Source organism: Diadema setosum, chromosome 14 (assembly GCF_964275005.1).
Source record: "Diadema setosum chromosome 14, eeDiaSeto1, whole genome shotgun sequence".
NCBI lineage: Eukaryota > Metazoa > Echinodermata > Echinoidea > Diadematoida > Diadematidae > Diadema > Diadema setosum.
In genome coordinates this window covers 4,174,247-4,194,723 of record NC_092698.1, presented here as the reverse complement: position 1 = coordinate 4,194,723, position 20,477 = coordinate 4,174,247, and the positions used below count along the sequence as shown (strand labels likewise).

The 20,477-nt window shown below is 36.1% G+C and overlaps 1 protein-coding gene across 2 annotated transcripts; it reads left to right on the top strand.

Moving 5' to 3' along the window:
- Positions 1-16,779: 16,779 nt before the first annotated feature.
- LOC140238079 (uncharacterized) lies at positions 16,780-19,652 on the top strand. 2 transcript variants are annotated; one of them, XM_072318003.1, is made up of 4 exons: positions 16,780-16,834; positions 17,808-17,979; positions 18,478-18,578; positions 19,024-19,652. In XM_072318003.1, the coding sequence occupies exons 2-4, from the start codon at positions 17,820-17,822 to the stop codon at positions 19,105-19,107; spliced, it is 345 nt and encodes a 114-aa protein (XP_072174104.1). In that variant the 5' UTR covers positions 16,780-16,834; positions 17,808-17,819; the 3' UTR covers positions 19,108-19,652. The 2 variants fall into 2 exon arrangements, with proteins under 2 accessions (XP_072174104.1, XP_072174105.1); XM_072318004.1 differs by lacking the exon at positions 16,780-16,834 and having other exon boundaries at positions 17,581-17,979.
- Positions 19,653-20,477: the final 825 nt, after the last annotated feature.

The following is a 20,477-nucleotide window of genomic DNA, read 5'->3' as shown; positions in this document are numbered from 1 at the left end:
AACACTTTGAAAATGTTGTCACTCCTCGGCCCTTTTAAATGCTAATTCAACATTTGTGTTTTTAGAGTGCAGATATTTATGTATCGCGATAATCTAGAATGGGAACGGATGCATTCATTTAGAATTTTGCATTGCTCTTGTGGAAAAAGAAAGAAAGAAAGACACCAAGTTGTCAATCATGAGAAGGCTTCTTCATTGCGAATACAATGAAGCTAATTTACATTTTCCTGCCTCTTACACTCTCCTTTACATTCTCACTTCTAAAAAGAGATGGAGTGATTTCGTTTTCCTATCTTCCCCTTTTTGTTAAAAAAAGGTATCAATTTCAACCTCTAACTCGACTCCAATGTCTCAAAATACACTTCAATATGAAATGCATTGAGAGATTTTAAAAGACAATCAATTCAGGCGGGTTGATAATAATTTCATCAGTTGTTATAGGAACAGCAGGTTTCTGTTACTGGATTATTTCATGTTGGGTTTCAGGTTATTTGAACTTTGCATTACGTAAACATGCCGAGTTTTGTGGTATTATTTTGTTATGGTGATTATGGTAGTACATTGTATATGATACTGGAGATTCCGCATCAGATGAAGTGGAGAAAACAATGAGTGCAGATTCTGGAAAGAAAAAAAAAAAAAAGAAACTATAGTTTGAATGAAATCAGGAATATCAGGAGAGAGCTCGATTACAGTTTGAGAGGACAGGCAGACTTTCCAATGAATTATTTCATCATAACTATGAGAATGTCTAAAGGTCGGTCCAATAGGGAACTCGGTAAAATTTTCTTCTGCTCTTCGCATGGTGACTGTACGTGACAGGGGCGACGTACAACTCTTAACTAGATGTGTGTATACAGAAATGGTTAGACTGTGATCGCTCAGAGATTTCCGTCAAAACAAGCAAAAAACAAAACAAAACAAACAAGAGCAAAATTGTATTGATTCATTTTTTTTCCTTTGTATAATGGACGATGTGCATGTAAAAACATCACTGACAAAGACCTCATTCCGATCAAACTCATCGAGACAGCACACCTGAGTTCGGGAAACTAAATACTTACATGTCAAATCATCATAAAATGTCAATGTAGACACGTGACCAAGGGTATTGAACATCGTATTTGGTGACTCGCCTGTATTCCGAGCAAACTTGCCAGTGCTCATTTGTGTACACACAGAAGTCTGCTTAGCTTACAGAATCACATATTTTTGCCCCTCTAGGTACATCATCTTACCAATAATCAATTATACAATAATGAAGAAGAGATAACATCGGCAGGTGCAGTTAAAAGGTTGCCTCATGGAGACATTGATACAGTACTGATGGTGTTATTTGTATAACCATGGAGCTAAATGGTATAACATAAGCGTTATAATGCTGTCATTAAATTGACACGGGCAAACACTTTAGTTTATTTCATGAATAGGCTTAAGAGTGACTATCATAACAATATCACATCCAGTAAATCCAGTGTTTGCTGTTTGCTGTCTGTTTTGTTTTGTTTTCTTCTGTTTTGTTTTGGGGGTTTGTTCCAAATATAAGAATAGGAAGGGGAAACACTATCGCACTGAGAGAAATTAAATTTGATTGATTTAGTTGGTGGTAATGACAATTATTGTGCTTTCTCCATGTACATTTGTTATCTCGTTTTGTTTGTTTGGTTTTTTTTTATTGTACCACAGCGAATGAAGACCAAATCAAAGTCAGACTAACCGTATACAAACAACATGGTTTTGTCTAAAGATGGACACCCATACCTAGGAATGGAACAAGCAAAGGAGTGAACAATTAAACATTCAACGAGCTAAGGAATTCAAAACGAACACAGTGATGTATAATCTAAAAGTCATAATTGCATTAATGTTCAATAACTCATGAACGCTCACACTATACACACACACACACACAGATAGTGATATCATGTTTAGAGTACATTAGTAAACAAAAACAAAAAAAAAAATCATTCATTATCTTTTTTCTTTGACAAATACCGATTCCCTGAAGCTACAACACACTTTACTAGATTCATTTTACAACATTGTAGAGGGAATAATTATAGTGAAAAGTCAGATGCACAGAAAATAAAATGGTAAAAAAGGGGTGGTGGGACGTGCAATGGAGAGTTTCAGGATATAAAGGTGTTTTAACCAATTGCCTACAAAAACCTTGTTGGTCCTGTATAAAACCTATGGACACTTGTGAATTCAGGAGGGAAGAACTTACGAAAATGAATGCAGTAATTCAACAACAAATTTGATCTGATCATGCCAATGGTGGTAAGACGATGGTTGTAAGACATGCGAACAGCCTATGGCATACATTGACCATTGCAGTGTGGTGTACACGAGTAGGATGATGAAAACGGTGACAAAGTTTGGCCATTGTCTGTAGAGGTATTTGGTCGTATATGTTTTTGATATATCTATCTTTTTTCTTCTCTCTCTCTCTCTCTCTCTCTCTCTCTCTCTCTCTCTCTCTCTCATGGTGTTTGTTTTGTTTAGTTGTATTTGTGTGCTGTTTCTTTTCGTAAATACGGGGCTGAGCCAAACATTTTTTTTTTTCAGGGTCATAATATCACATTCCCCCATAGCTTTACTGGAAACCTGTTTCAATAGATCAGTAGTCCTTACATTATTTTCGTAATAATTGTAACTCACAGGAAAATACGGGCAGATTGCTACCAAGCGAGCAAAAGAAGAAATGGGTGAAATTAAAATCACCTAAATTCGGCTAGACCATGCATGAAAATTTAAATGTGATCAAGATGAGTATATCATAACGTCAATGATTTATTAATGATAATTATGATGATAAAAATATAATGATGATGATAATAATAATAATGATAATAATAATACCAATAATTTAATAATGATAGTGGTAGTAATAATAATAATAATAAAAATAATAATAATATAATGATGATAATGATACATCACATTTGCAATGCGCTTAATACAATGTTTCTATTAAAGGTCCTGTTTACCTTTGGGAACAGTGATTTAAAAAAATTTCAAGAAATGACATTTAATGCATATGTGTAGGTCTGTTGTACCACAAAACATCCTATCATATAAAATTTTCGCAATAAAACCTAAAATACAAGGAGAAATCTATATTCTTCTCAGGAAACCATAACTGTAGACGGTTTAGGGTGGAAGCATTTTTATTATAACTATTGTTCACATTTTGTATATTTAACAATACTTAACATTGATTTTACCAATTCAAATTTTTACAGTGTTTTTTCTATCCCTAACTCACATTTTAAAGCACTAATGCTGGGTTTTTGTTTCATCTGCAAATGGTAAATTATGCCTTTAAAAAGCGCAAATTCAAAATGCCTATAGCAACACCTTATGCCCCATCTTCACCAGGCAAACATGCCCAACATTGTACTTGCGTCACCTGTGCGTAGAGAATATTTTGATCGATTTTGTCTTCGTGCTTAAGATGACCCCTCCTTTTTTTCCCTCAGCTGTTTGCTAAGAATAGAGAAAAGGCGTAAAGTGATAAAGAAAACAAGTTTTTGATCTTCTCAAGTAGAAAATAAAATATCATTTTGGAAGTTCTGCTTTTTCATAGAATAACTTTTTATGGCTACAGCATTGAACAGCAAATGGTGAATTACAACACGAATGTTTGATTTGATTTTGATTTTATTTTATTTCTGCATTCCATTTTTATATAGGATTATTATCACAGATTCAATTGAACAATGTTATGTAAGATTTGAGTCAAACATTGGAAATACTTGGAAACAGGTAATTGAATCACTTAAATGTACAGATTGTTGCAACAATGATAATACAACGATAAATGTCATGATGAAGATGATGATTATAACAGTTACTGTTTGGAAGAATATCAAATCAAACTATGATTGTGTTGTTACAGATAACCCTGTCAACACCCTCATTTTCTTTTTCTAAGGGGATCGCCATTATTGTTTGATTTTTGTGTAGTTGCCATATCGATTTTATACTGGTTATTTTGTTTAGAAAAGAAAGAAATAGATTGCACAAATACAGTATGCGATAAAATTCTTGCCTCCAAACATTGTTCATTTCAGTCACGTGACGCAGACAACATTATACCTAAAACCATAAATACAAGTGCACACATACAGATAGACAAACAGACAGATACACACACACACCACCACCACCACCACATATTATTGCTAGCAAAAGGAAATAACAGTTATTGGCGTGTCTATAGTATTGGTGCCTTTTTTAAAAAGAATTGTAATGGATGGATAGATTGAAGTTTAAAACTGAAAAATTATGTGATTTTATCGCTTATCTTGTATTTTTTCTCTCATTCTTTTTTTTTTTTTTTTTTTTTTTTTTTTTTACAATGCGGAATCATTCAGTGTAGCAATCAAAGTACTTAAACGTGTACATGCCTGCCATGTTGACCAAAGATATTTCTAATTTCTTTTTTTTTTTCTAGTAACAATTTACCTCATATAAGGATGGCTGGAGGAACAAGGAGAGAAAATAAAAAGGGTTTGTGGTAACCACAGAGTAAACCTCTTCGTTTTGTCGTTCCTGTTCAACTCATAACTGTAATACTATGTTGACTCTTGAGTTTGTATACATATGATATATTCGCGCTCCGTTATAGTTCTCTATTAAAGTTTGTTTGTTTGATCTGGCTCACATAGGACAATTTTGAAAGGACGATGTCCCAAGATGATATAAGTGATCAGTTCTGTGAGATTTTGCTTATCAATGTAAAAACACAATATCAATTGATTTGTGTCCATATTTCGCTTATTTCGATTCCTTTTAACAAGTCTCAGGTATTGAAACTCGGATAATCTCTTGGTTAGGTCGCGTAGTCCTCTTTACAAGAAATATGCAACCATGAAATAAGTCAGTCAAATAAGGACGTTGACCCCAATTTTAACACTTTTAATTCATTGATTTTTTTTTTATGGGGGGGGGGGGTATGGGATCTCCCTGCTCTTACACAGATTGCGTTGATTGATTTTTTTATTTCACCCAACATTGATATCTACCTCTGAAATAGCTGCTGTTGTTTCTTGCACATTTGCGCACCCCCCGTTATCCTCGGTGTCTGGGTGTTTCTTTTTCTTTCCATGTGTTCTGTAGACATGTAAGTCCATATCGTGACAATTGATCTGCTTTTTTTATGCACTTTTTTCTCAAGGAGATGTTTGTTGGTATCATATTTCTCTCCAAGACAAGAGTATTTTCCGGTTGTATCCAAGATTGATTCTCTATAACTTACACATGACATTGCCTGTAGTAGAATTGATAATAAGCGTCATGAGTGGACCTCCATAATTAGTATCGTTCCTGTTATACGCTGGAAATCATTTCTACGACTGATGTTTGACCCCTGTTGCTTAGGTAAGTGAGTTCCGGTAGAAAGTACAGCCACTTACTGACAAAACAAAGTTCCATTGATTGGACGACGGGTACTTTGTCTCGATATCTATACAGTATATTTGTGCTGTGCTTTAGTTTATCGACGATCTCAAGATGGTCAGTTAGTCCATTCATTTTGGTCGTGGACCCTGTAAATTACAATGTATATAATGATAGATATCATACCAAAGACGTATCTAGGCTGTACACGAAAGTCCATAGTTGTATCTTAGCCATTTTTGTACAGATCCATCGTAGTGTGTGAACGCGTATCAGTATAAGACTGTTCTCTAGAACGGTATCGATTGTCTACTTTACTGTCGGTGAAATAAACCTGTTTTCCTTTTTTTTTCTGTGATTTCAACTCACACGAAATGATTGAGTGCTTGTCTTGCTTCCAAATGTTTGTGTGTGTGTGTTTGTGTGTGTCCGTGTCTGTGTCTGTACTTGTATTTGTATATACCTATAATATATATATATATATATATATATATATATATATATATATATATATATATATATATATATATATATATATATATATATACATATACATATAATAAGCGAAAGTTAAGAGTTGAAGTTTTACAGAAAAGGGAAGGGTCAATCAGACGAGCTATACAGAACTATCACTGAAAAAAAAAAACCAACAACACACATACTATAGTCTATGTCCCAGTGAATGCAGCGCCCCTCCGAGATGTGTTCCTGCCAACCAACACATGTTCGTCCATTGGGAAGAAACTAAGTTTGTACTTTTCGTAAAGTTTTAAAACTTTGCTGTCACGTGATGCTAATATATGATTTGAACTGGTAGTTTGGGAGATTTTTTTTTTTGAAGAATGATAATTGTACCTGACAGTCCATATAAGACTAAAATATATATATATATATATATATATATATATATATATATATATATATATATATATATATATATATATATATATATATATATGTATATGTATATAAATATGTATATATATATATATATATATATATATATATATATATATATATATATATATATTTTCATGTTTTTAATGCCAAAATTGATATATCCATTTTCAACTTGAGATGTTTGAGGTTAAAGGAAGTGATTAGAATACACGTGATACTTTGATATCTTCAGTAATATGAAATTATAGAATAAGTGCAGAATAATATTTAAGAGGTTATTCTTTACATTGATGATGACCTCACTTAATAGAAACTTTGAATGTTACGTTTTTGTATTCATATGTATATCGTCGCTGGGGCGACAAAATGTCAAATGTCAATTTTGACAAAATGTCAGATGTTCAGGAGAGCCAAAAAACATGGCAGCCAAAGCACTGTGGCGAATGGGATAGCCTTTCCTTTGACATGCCGTGGTGGCTTCATTTTTGGAGTAAGACAGTTGGGATTTGGACAGGAAATCACTTAACCCATCATTTGACCATTAATCCAAATCCCCAGCGACGATATATGCCTTGTACGAGTAGTCTATAGATGTATTTTCTTCTTAATCTTGACCTATGATCAACTGAAGTTGAGAATGTTTCAATGTTTCACTACACACATTTGTCCTTGTTTATGAATTAACTTTGCTTGCTTTTTGTAATGCGGAGTGCTTTGTAATCTATTCTGACCTACTTTGGCATCAGGAAGCAAGTGACATTTTTATGGATATTGACTTTCTGATTGATTTAGCGTATTTGAGGCATGCTCTATTTAACTGAAAAATCGAATAGTTACAATTTTGGCCCATTTCTGAGATATTCGGTGGCAAAAGGAAGCAAGTGCACAAAATTGCATGAAAAAAATGACAAAAAGAAGCAAGTTACAACCTCATGATTATGACTGTCACTTGCTTCCTTTTGCCAAATCATTTACATTTACACACAATCTATACTCTGGCAAAAGGGAGCAAGTAACATCCTTATGATATGATTGTCACATGCTTCCTTTTGCCAATGTTTTATGTTTGCTACAAATCTGAAATACCTTGGCAAAAAGAAGCAAGTTACAACCTCATTTGATATGATTGTCACTTGCTTCCTTTTGAAAAATTAATTACATTTGCACGCAAAAGGAAGCAAGTGACATCCTTATGATATGATTGTCACCTGCTTCCTTTTGCCATTTTTTTTTATGTTTGCTACAAATCTATAATACATTGGCAAAAGGAAGCAAATAACATAACTCATGATATGACTGTCACATGCTTCCTTTTGCCAGATTTTTTCATATTTGCTATAAATCTATAATACTTAGGAAAAAGGAAACAAGTTACATGATAATGAGTTTGTATGGGAATATCAAAATTCTTCGAATTGTCATAAATGCATCACCATGATTTGCACGAATACCAACATTATTTCTCCTCACAAATTTCCATGTTGAAGGGCCTATCCAAAAACATATTTTCTTCATTTGTAGCATTTGTATTCGACGTCACTTGCTTCTTTTTGCCAAAGTAGGGCAGCATTTCTCTCGAAACTCAAGTTAAAAGCATTGTCAGCTGCATTTTTTTTTTTCAAGAAGGACGTCACAAAAGTTTGACAAAACGGGAGAGCAAAGGAACTTCGACGGTGAGAGGACTGGTGTTCATAAAAAACACAATGTGTGACAAACAAAAAATATAAACGTCTTCAACGCATTCGGAAGTACATGTAATAGTCAGAAAGAGATTAACCATTGCTCAACTTAAGCCCCGATATATAAATTGATAGGAAGATAGATATCTAGATAGGTGGATAGCTACATAAACACATGCGTACATACAAACATACACCCTTACACACACACTTATTCACTCACGTACATACATGGAAAGGCAGATAATTATTATCATACATAACTGTACATGACGTTTCTACAGATAATACCCAGAGATTAGCATTTATACGTACAGATATACAGTAGATAAACATAGTGATTGAAATAACGTTGCCAATAGATTGAAGCTGATAAGCACAGATAGGTACATGGAAAAAGATTGAAGAGGGAGATGAAGAGAAGGGAAAATAAACAAACAAACAACCAAACAAACAAACAAATATCGACTTATTCTCCAGATATCTTTGAATCCTAGTTATGGGTGTGTGAAAAATCACGCTCTGATTTATAATAATGTAATACACAGAATATAAATGAGTAAGGTGAGTCTCTCCTGCCAGATTTAAAAAAAAAAAAAAAAAATTATTTGCAGCACGATGTGTGCCGGTTTACTGAAGAAAATTGATGATGGCGCCCCACTAAAAGTGAGCGGGAACGAAACGGTGATGTGAAAAGGCGCCCTCTGTTGACCTTAACGTCGCACGTTGACGGCATTCCTTTGAGGTCAGAGTTCGGGTCGTAAAACTGGTCGTTGACTTTTACGTTAAGGAGTTTTACGAGCTTGAACGTGAACCGAGGAAAAAAAAAAATATGCGAACCCGGAACCAAAACACATGGGTCATGTTTACTTGCAACTGCATATTATCAGCCAGAAAGCAGATAGGTGTGCAAAATTCAGGAGACAAGAACTTCTGATAACAAGGCTGATTTAGCAACAACAGAAATAAATAGATAGATAAAGTAACTGAAATACGATATCTTATTTCCTCAAAATGTGCTTATGATGGAAGTAATTGCTGATTCTAATTTGGACGAAAGTAAAAGAAAATCAGTATTTCTCGCACCATTGCCGCCGCATGGAAAATTATCTTAATATCTATGTGATAGGCCTATGTATATAAAGATTGAGAGAGAGAGAGAGAGAGAGAGAGAGAAAGAGAGAGAGAGCGTGTGCGTGTGTGTGAGAGAAAGATGTTAGTTGTATTTTTGTTAGTTTATCTTTTAAAGGGAAGATAAACCCCAAGAACAATGTGGATTGAGTGAAAGCAGCAACATTAGTAGAACACATCAGTGAAAGTTTGAAGAAAATCGGACAATCGATGCAAAAGTTATGAATTTTTAAAGTTTTGGTGTTGGAACCGCTGGATGAGGAGACTACTAGAGGTTATGACGTATGAGTGGACTACAATATCAAGAAAATATAAAGAAAATACTACAAAAATCCATTTTTCATGAAAATTACAAATTCCATCAACTTGATATTGACATATGTTAAGGGTAGCAATTATTCCCCCTGCTTTCTGAAAGCGGTTGGTCTACTGCTCTTTCATAATTCTAGAAAAGTGAATTTTTGTTGAATATCCTTTATATTTTCTTTGTATTGTTGTCCACTCATACGTCATATCCTCTAGTAGTCTCCTCATCCAGCGGTTCCAACACCAAAACTTTAAAAATTCATAACTTTTGCATCGATTTTCCGATTTTTCTCAAACTTTCACTGATGTGTTCTACTAATGTTGCTGCTTTCACTCAATCCACATTGCTCTTTGGGTTTACCTTCCCTTTAATAGTCTTAAAATTATCATTATGAAGGACCGCAAAGAAAGTACAGATAGTAATGATAATACACTGAACACTGACTGCAGCTTTTCTTTTATGGCCACGTCTGGCGTTGTAGCACTAGTATTATTATAATTCTATACACACTTTCCCAACTTCTACCCCCCCCCCCCCCCCCGCCAACGCTGATGATTAAATCTCTCTTTGTTTGTATGTTTGTTTTCTTTTGATTAAGACAATTTCACAGGAAAAAGTGAAGACAAACAAGCAATCTGTTCTGTTCTCCTCGCTCGATATCGATGGATCAATTCAACTCCACTGTCAATGTAACGTTTCTGGGCTCATACCCTGTTCTCTCACTTTACGCTCGTATTATGGAACGTTCGTCGAAGGTCCTTGCTACGGACACTATTCAATTTCAACTCCCTTAGTCACGATTAATAGTCTGGCTCCCTCTGCGTTAAAAGCAAGTGATTCTTCATATCACGTCAGCCAAGTCGTGTGTGACACCTGCCCTCTTCGTCTTTTTCGTGGTAAGGGGGTAAAACCGAGCTTGTAATTTTTGTTGCTTGTTCGTTTGCCTGTCTACATTTCTTTTTCTTTGAACGAGTGTGTGATTTCGTCCGTTTTTTCGCTTTAGTGTGTGTGTATGTGTATGTGTGTGTGTGTGTGAGTGTGTGTGTGTGTGTGTGTGCGTGTTTGTGTTTCATCAACGAGAGGTGATGTTATTTTAGCGGAAAATATAGATTTACCTGATCATAACAAAGATGGACATCATGCGCGTATTTAGCTATTAACCTGTACTCTCTCTCTCTCTCTCTCTCTCTCTCTCTCTCTTAACAAGTACCAGTGATGTGAGATGTGCTTGTATTATTGTACAAATGTCAATGGAAGCAAAATTTATATGTCCTATCATAGATCAATGAAGATGAGTCTGAATCTAACATATTTGGATTGCGCATCACGTTCAGTTTGTATTTGCTTGTCTGGTACAGTGAGTCTGGAGGTTTTGGTCAATCAATTTTATCAAGGAAAAAACACAAACTCACAAACATTAGTCTGATTGAGCGTCGACGCCGGCGAAGAAAGAAAAGTAAAGATTAGAAATATCTGGCAAGAAATCAAACAGTAATGACGTTATGCAAGATTGACAATTATCATGATAACAAGAAGGAAGGGTAGTAATGGTAGTAATGATTGTGAAGATAATAGAATGATGGTAATAAAATGATGATGATAATGGTGATAAACATAATAATACCAATGTAACTGTAATGTTAATCGTAATCATGATGATAACGACGTAGTAACAGTGGTAGCACACTTGTTCAATGCTCCTTTCCTCTATATAAGTCAATGTGATATTTTGACACTTTAATGAATGAGTGGGGGGGGGGGGGCAAGGAGTAATATATTGCTGATAAATGATAATAACGTCGTTTGGGCACACTTTTATAGGCACTATGTGACCATAAACCGTTTTAGAGCATCAACTCTTTCGACCAAAGCACTAAAAGAATTATTGCCAGTTGAGAAGGTGGTGGTGATAGTGATGAAGGAGGGAGGGGTGGGGACGGGGACATTAAAAGTCACGTGATGCTGTAATTTCCCACGGTCAATAGCAAGACGGAGATATAGACAGTGGCGGATTACGAAGAAGGTAACCAGCTGGGGGAAAAGTGCGTCTCTGTTCGGCAAAAAACAATTAAACATTTTCACGTGCATATAGGAAACTAGATCAAGCATCTGTTTTATGTGGCCTGCAAGGATCATTAAAAGGTAAGCAATAAATACAGTATTATTATGAGTCAACCGGCACTTCGAATTTGGTAATTCTCGTGATATGTAAAAAAAAAAAAAAAAAATGAAATCTATAAGTGCCCATTCGTTAACGCACAATTTACTGCTTAAAAAAAGATCAGCTGTCTGATGCCTTTTAAAGAATGTAATGCAAGGGCCCAGCGCCATGCATTCTAGAACATTACCGATTCTTTTGACGCGATTTTGTTTCTTGACCTTAAATTTATTTATTCATATTGTCATATAATGGTTGTTGGTGTTGTGTTATTTTTGTTGTAATAGAATGATGATACCTCCGTGACAGAATTATCGTGTTTGTTTGATTTTTCATGCTACACACATCCTTAGTCACTTATGATTTCGTTTTGCTTACTATTTTGCGCAACAACAACGCCACTGCAACATCGTTTAGAGGCATAATTTACCATTTGCAGATGAAACAAGAACCCAGCATAAGTGCTTCAAAATAGTTCTAAAATGTGAATTAGAGATAGAAACAACCAATGTAAGAATATGAATCAGTATAATCGGTGTTAAATATTGTTAAATATACAAAATGTGAACAATAGTTAAAATAAGAATGTTTCCACACTAAATCGTATACAGTAATTGTTTATCAAGAAAAATAGTGATATCTCCTTAAATTTTAGGCTTCATTGCGAACGTTTTATATGATAGGATGTTTTTGCGATACAATTGACCTACGCATATGCACCAAATATGATATCTTAAACGTTTTTTAAATCACTGCTCCCAAAGGTAAACAAGGGCTTTAAGGATCACGCGGTAGATAGCAAGACAATTAGACATCGACTGAGGCTATATTGCAGTCCCAGTACTATCAGGTGACCAGTGTGACCGTGGCTAGTCACGCACATTATGATTTGGATGAACAAACATTATGAGAACGGGCTGAGAGTGGATTCATGAAAGTAATGCTATAATAGCTGGAGATCAGTTCAAAGTTCAATTTTGGATAAACGCTTCTGTAACGTCAAACTTAAGAAAAAAAAAGTCAATAAACAGCATGTCCGGTAAGCTTTATTGTGGTGTATAATATAAATTTCCGGACGCTAAACATCTATTAATGCATTAAAAAAAATCCCTTTTTTCAGAAAACGGAGCTAGCCAAAAAAGAAAAAAAAAACGGTATGATACAAGCCTGCCACAAAACGAGCGCAGCTTCGCAAAAATTGGGACTTTTTAAAAAATGTTTCATGCAGTTGATTAGCTAGGAACTAAGATAAATGCGAAAGACAGCATAACCCAATATAAGACTCCAGAACGTTCCAAGACTTTGAAATTCTGACCAGAAACCCAACCACATCAAAACCTTCTTACTTTTCAAGTCAAGGAAGTATCCGTGTAAATTTTGTGGTTTTCTTGGCGTTACTGTCGACGGCTTTATCGTCGTAATGAGGTAACATAGTCAATTTTCAAAGAAAGAATTTAAAGAAAAAAAATGGATATGATAGTACATAATGTATCATATAAAACATACAAAATGCTGTCTTATGCTGTCTCAACAAAAAAAGAAAGAAAAGAAATCGACAAAGATTGGCATGAGGATGGTATGTAATACAATACTGTTGTAAAGCGTTGTGAAAGGATTTCAAGTTGTCTTTAACTCCTTCATGGGAATTAAAAACTTCCAACAACCCTTATTGCTGTGAGAAAAAAAAAATTCATTGCTGAGCGTCTCTTTCTTGATCAATCAACAAGTGATATAGACATGTCAGACGATCTAATGAGGAATACGAAATTCAGCCTACAACAATATTTAATGGTAATTACGTTGATTACTCATACAAATCGTATAGGTAAACGCGTTCGTTTCATTTTACGTGTTGAGATGCATACACCTTGTGGTGCATACGTACAGGACAGGTTGGGCTTTGGATTATAATGGTGATTTTGTTGGAATATGTTGCGATTGTTGAGTGTGTATTTTATTATGTAAGATTTATTTCCATGGTTTTTTTTTTTCTGTATTGCCCTTTGTCTTTGCCTTGTGTCTCCTGTTGAACAAAAATCCCGATTCTCCACAAACTGCAGAAATCGTGTGCTACAATAATCTGCATTGACACCGACATCCATCTATCATGTGGTTTCATAATTCTGAAATGTTTTCAGTCTTCTGCCAGTTTAATAACTTAAAAATGATTTGGGATATCAGGGACATTTGCAAAATGTAGAATGGCAGAGTTGCAGAGTAGAATAAAATGTAACATTACTTTGTTTTTTCTCTCATAATGTATGACTGGAAAATGCTCCAGACCAAGGAGTATAGGCCTACGCACTTTGCAGACTATTATTATATGTGTTCATAAATATGTTAAGAATTCATTACAACCATCTCTCTCAATCTTTCTCTCCATTTTTTTTTTTTTTTTTATTTTTATTTTTTTTTTTTTTAGCAAAGGTGACCTCTTTATAAGTATTCATGACTCGGTTTTTCCGCGATTCGCTGTTCTCGCTTACAAAGACACATGCATATGTAATTGAACAACGGTATCCAGGTGAAATGAAATGAAATTGATTAATAAAAATGATGCCGTGAACCGACAAAGAAATTAAAAAAGAAAGACAAAACGAAAGAAAGGAAGGAAGAAAGAAAGAAAGAAAGAAAGAAAGAATCAAACAAACAAACAAACAAAAAACAAAAATGCAGTACACACTAAAAACTAGCGGTACATTTGGGGTAGGCGTTTCTGCCTGTGTGCCAGTATCGGGCTTGTGAGCAAGTAAGTTCGTCTAGGAGTACTCGTTGGTGCGGGAACGGGTAGGCATCCTTGAGCGTAGGTCTTCCTACTTGCCGTTACCCTGAATAGTCTTGTAACAAAGACCAATTATGCATGTACATGTTACATTACATCTTGGAAGACTTGGTAGTGGATACAAAGGTTATTTCAAAGAACACATTTTACATATCTTGGTATACATAAAACTTGCAAGCAGGCGCGCCGGAAGCAGTTTTGGATTGGGGGGGCAAACATTGGAGGGGGCTCACGATAGACCATACATATGTTACACAATATACACATACACACACACACACACATTATATATATATATATATATATATATATATATATATATATATATATATATTATATATATATATAAATATATAAATATATATAAATACATACATGTGTGTGTGTGCGTGTGTGTGTGTGTGTATATATGTAAAGTGGCGTACGATGGCGGGTCGAAACATTGGGGGTGGGCACCTTGTGGAAAAGTAATTTTGACGGTGTGTATGCATGTCATGTGCGTGTGTGCGTGCGCAATAATGGGACTACAATACATTACGGAATGTGATACATTCAAGAACGCAGTCATTGAGCAACATTGTAAGTTTTCCTTACATGGATTATGGAATGACGGTGTGAAACGACAAATTATATACTGTCAGCAACATCAGGAGAATTGCATAACAATAAAATGCGAGCGAGCGGAGCGAGAGAGCTTGAAAATTTTGACATTTTACAGTCCCAAAACTGCCGTTTGTAGCTATATCTTTCGCTTTGGAAATTAAGGGGGGGGCATCGGGCGCAACTGCTGGCAATTACTGGCAGCAACATTAGGAGAATGGCATAACCATTCAATGCGAGCGAGCGAAGCGAGCGAGCTTGAAAATTTTGACATTCTACAGTCCCCAAACTGGCGTTTGTAGCTATATCTTTCGCTTTGGAAATTAATGGGGGCGCATCGGGCGCAACTGCTGGCAATCACTGGCAGCAACTTTAGGAGAATGGCATAACCATTCAATGCGAGCGAGCGAGCTTGAAAATTTTGACATTCTACAGCCCCGAAACTGGAGTTTGTAGCTATATCTTTCGCTTTGGAAATTAATGGGGGCGCATCGGGCGCAACTGCTGGCACTTATACTGGCTGCAACATTAGGAGAATGGCATAATGATTCAATGCGAGCAAGCGAAGCGAGCGAGCTTGAAAATTTTGACATTCTACAGTCCAAAAACTGCCGTTGCAAATTAAGGAAATTAAGGGGGAGGCGCACCGGGCTCAACTGCTGGCAATTACTTGCTGCAACGTTAGGAAAATGGCATAACGAATAAATTTGACGATTAATTTTGGCATTTTACAGTCCCCAAACTGCCGTTTGTAGCTATATATATATATATATATATATATATTTATATATATATTTATATATTATATATATATATATATATATATATATATATATATTTATATATATATATTTAGCTTTGGAAATTAAGGGGGGGGGGCGGCCCAGGCGCAACTGCTGGCAATTACTGGCAGCAACATTAGGTGAATGGCATAGCGATTGAATGCGGGCGAGCGGAGCGAGCGAGCTTGGAAATTTTGACATTTTACAGTCCCAAAACTACCGTTTGTAGCTATGTTTTTTTCGCGTTTATTCATTTATATACATATCTATCTTATTTTATCTATTTTTATTTATTTGTTTATTTATTTATGTATTTTTTTTTTTTTGGGGGGGGGCTTTTTGGGGGGGCAAAAATGCGTTTTGCCCCCCACTTTTTGGATTGGGGGGGCGGCCGCCCCCCTGCCCCCCCACTTCCGGCGCCTATGCTTGCAAGTACGTATTTTAAGACAAAGTGTCAATACACCTGTAATCTTGGAACTGTTTTTCGGAGGCTTTACGATTATCAAATTCACGTTCTGATAAAGAGAATACCTACCGCCAAACTGGTTGACCAATAAGCGAAAAGAAAGAAATCAATTCCTGCGATCATCAAAAACCAGTGTAATTTTCTGAATGATATACCCAATTAATGAACGAAATCACATAAAAAATTAATAAAAATATTTACAAAATATTTATAATGATGTATTCACTTAAAAATTTACGTATGATTATTTTAGTTATTCTTTTTTTTCCTCATCTGTACAACTAGCCAAATTGGCCACTCATTCAAATGTCTGGAGCGCGAGCGGCGACGACGTACGTGTCGCCGAGTGGTAGATTTTCACGCAGGATGATCGCACTGCATACAGCTTACACGTAACCGAATGTAACCGAGCAACTTTTGTATTGATCCAAAATGTGTCGATCATCAAGTGTATCAAGCTGACTAGCAAGATTAAACATTTATTACCGCGCTTCAGCTGGTAAAAAACGTGCAACTGTAAGGATCTTCAATTCAAGCACGCAGTCGACAGAAGGCCATTAACTGATGCACAACTTCGGCACTAGACCAGACTGGCAGACGTGTTGACCACTTCTCGTAATGTCACGGTGAGTGAGTGTATGATCATGACGGATCACAACTGACTTAGAGTCTGTCTGAGGATCTAAAAACATTGTTAGCTAGAATGTTCTTAGTATATAGTGTGTAGACCACTAACAGTTCTAAGGCCTGTTTGTCGAAATGTTGTTTATACTAAGTCCCAACAATAACACTACTACAGCCAAACTAGATCTATACAGGTCAGGTCAGAGGGAGTGCACTGCACTGTACTGATTACTACTGTATTGTATAGTGTCTATGTGACAGTACACCATTATCGAGACAATTGTGCATGCCACAAAGCAGTTACTATTGTTAGGTTAGTGAGTTACCGGTACTATGATAATGGTACCACTACCACAGCTTGAAAATTGTGCCAGTTGACATCTAACAGTGTTTTGTTTTGTTTTGTTAGATTAGTATAGAATCTGATGTTAGAACAAAGACAACTAACATGACTAACCTAGTATTTATGTTGATCTCAATTCACAGCATCAATCCTTGATCTTTTTTGAAATATGTCTAATCCTATGTAGCAGCTGCACACAGCTAGACTTGGCTGGGCTGCTATAATACTAGTAAATTGTAATGTATCGGTGAGGTAGAGTACAGTCCTGTCGCTGTAGTCTACACAACGCCATGCCTTCCTTGCCTGGCGTCTGGTTGGGTTAGGGTTGTGCTAACTGCGACCGGCAGCCCCATACACATAGCGTAATGGGGCTGCGGACTGTGGCATTCAGGATCATGACAGGGTAGTTCCAGTAAAATTTATGAACCTATTGTTGATGTCACTTGCAATATTCATCAGTGCATTTCTACCTTCGCAAACTTTTATTCTTATTGGAAGCAGTTGTGACCCGAACATTTTCCCTTTCTGAATTTACAAGGCAATAAACACTTACAAGAAACTGATGTAAGACCTAAACCTCACATTATAATGCTACCAGTTACACATTTCTTTTTGTTGTTGTTTTTATTTAGACAAGCAGCTAAATGCAGCTGTTCCACTACCAAGCTGTGGATAACTTCATGTCACATGTGAATGGATGTGACAAAGGTGAGGAATACATCTGTTCTAACCATCTGGAAGTCAGTGGAGAGCAAAGATTATTCAAGAACTCTTCAAGGACGTTATCAAGCATACTTGGTAATGGTAAGTCTTTTAATGACACATAAGTACTGTAGTTAAAACGAGAAAGAACCATGCAGAGCACAATACTACATGATGTACACGTAGTTACACGAGTTCAGCCCTGGGTCTTACTATCATTTGATAAATTGTGACTTGTAACACCAGATGATGCATGTCCATTTTTGGGTAGGGCCTATACTTATCAGCACTACTGATTGTGTGGCAGTGGCATGATGGCCCCATGACTGCTGGATGTAGCATCAGTTAACAAGTGGCAAGATACATGTATGTGTGGTCCATGATAGGCTGTGAATTACTATAAATTCTTATAATACCTTTGCAGAAAGAATGACTTTGCAAGTATTGTAAATTATGATTTTCCTATTAGATTATATGTAGGACGTATGTGACATGATTGTAATTCCTATGAATAATCAATCAGATAAAGTGACCAATTCCTTTATCTCAAATGAGGTAAACTGTCCCCTTTTTTCCTGTTTTCTTTTTCTCTGTCCATAGATTCACACTTGGGTTCTCTTCACCCTTACAATACTCTGAAGCTGCAAGGACTCTCATCAAAAGGGCCCCCATCTTGGAAAACCCTGGCTGTAATACCACAGGTTTGTGTAAAGTGAAATATGATTTGAAAGGGAATGAGTCCATATTTGATTGGATATTTTGTCACAAAATAAGAAGAGCCTTTGTACATTCCAAATGTTTTGTGGAAAGTAAATATTTATAGAGTTGTAAGTTAACTATTTGCCCCCCCCCCCAAAAAAAAAAAGGGGGTCGATAGTTATTATTGAAGCAAATGTGATAAGTTTTGCAATTATGCTGCTTCTTCTTTTTTCACATCAACCTCACATAATATAAAAGGTGATGGTTACTTTGAGCATAGATAATACATGTAGTAACATTTTCAATGTAAACCAGGGTTTGAAACTAACTGATAATTTAATGTTTTTGAATGTTGCACTTTTGATTGCAGTTAATAAAATGTGAATACAAGTTTGTTTGTTGTTATTAACAAATTTGTTGTGAATTCATTCCTCACTATTTGTCCAGGAACCTGCGGGATCACATGCAACGATAGGGACTTTTCGATTTCCCCTCCTGAATGTCGACGTCGAAGTAATGACGTCGTTTTAAGGAACTGTGCATACTCCATGTTCTCCAGTACATCCCAACGCCTGAATCGCAAACGCGTCTGCCAAGGATCTCATGGCCACCTATATTCAGAACACGAGTGATGTCATCACTTAGTGCAACCACTCGCCAGCCTGTTGGAGGGAAGGGAGCCATGACGTCGTAGCAGTACGTAGTGAACGACGTGCACTGAAAATCAAAATGGGCAATATCATCCCAGATGTGACAAACGAACTGTAGCAATCTGGAACCACTCTTGTACAAGAAAGATGGCCATGTCCACACAATCAGAAAGTCCCTATTAGTAATATGTGGGATTCCTTTTGCACCAGATGGCCTTCTCGTGGAGGTGGAAGGAACAGTTCTCGCGTCTGCACCTGCACCAACATTTCTGCAGGGGTTGCTTCAACTTTGGCTGTGTAGTGCACATTTGGGCTGGAATATCCCAACACGAAGAGCGCACCAATATTTCATCCAACCCTGTCTCACAAGATTAGGATATATTACAAGTAATTACCATTCAAGGTACAGAGATTGATCAACTTAAATATCCCAGTAGATTCAGGTCGATTCTGGAAATTGCTTTGAATATTTCCAGCAATTCCAGGAAAGTTGATTAACGTTATATCCCAATAAATTCATGGTGGTTTTACTTCTTCTGGCCCATTGATAGGACAGAAACCTTTTACCTCAGCTGAATTTAGGCAACAAATTCTCATTTGGAGCTTTAATGTCTCAAGTATGTTAACTTGAATTTAAAAGAATATCCTTAAATACAATTCTTGTTTTGCTGCTTACAATGATTGTATGTCTCTGGCCTCTTAACACTGAGGTTAAAGTGTGATTTCCATTATAGTTATGAGCAAGGAAATCTTTTCATGTTGCTTGAATTCATTGCAAATCATAGTAAAGGTTGCCTTCCCCGTTTGAGGTACTCTATGTACACATGCACCAGATGCAGTATCAATTGAAAAATCTGTTATAAAATGTGTTTGTAGTGTACATATTCTTTGCAGGCGGAGCCTACTAACTTGATACAGGAATATTGGTAACTGAAGCAGTTCACCAAAATGATACTAATCCCAAGTGCTGACCATACAAATATAGGTTGACTGCAGTGTATATTTTTACAGCCAAAGGAGAGTCAAGAATTTCTAAAGGTTCAGATGGTAATGGAAAACTAAATCACTCTTGAGGTTTTTACATTGCGAGTAACAGGGTGAGGATTTGGTCACTTTGAATTATATACCTGCCCTCTCTTTACTTATATTGAAGTTAAATCTCCAAGCTCACACAAAAGCAAAACACAAACTTCCACATAGCTTCTATGTACAATAGGATCTTACGTGTTTCCCAGTAGTCTACATCAAAGA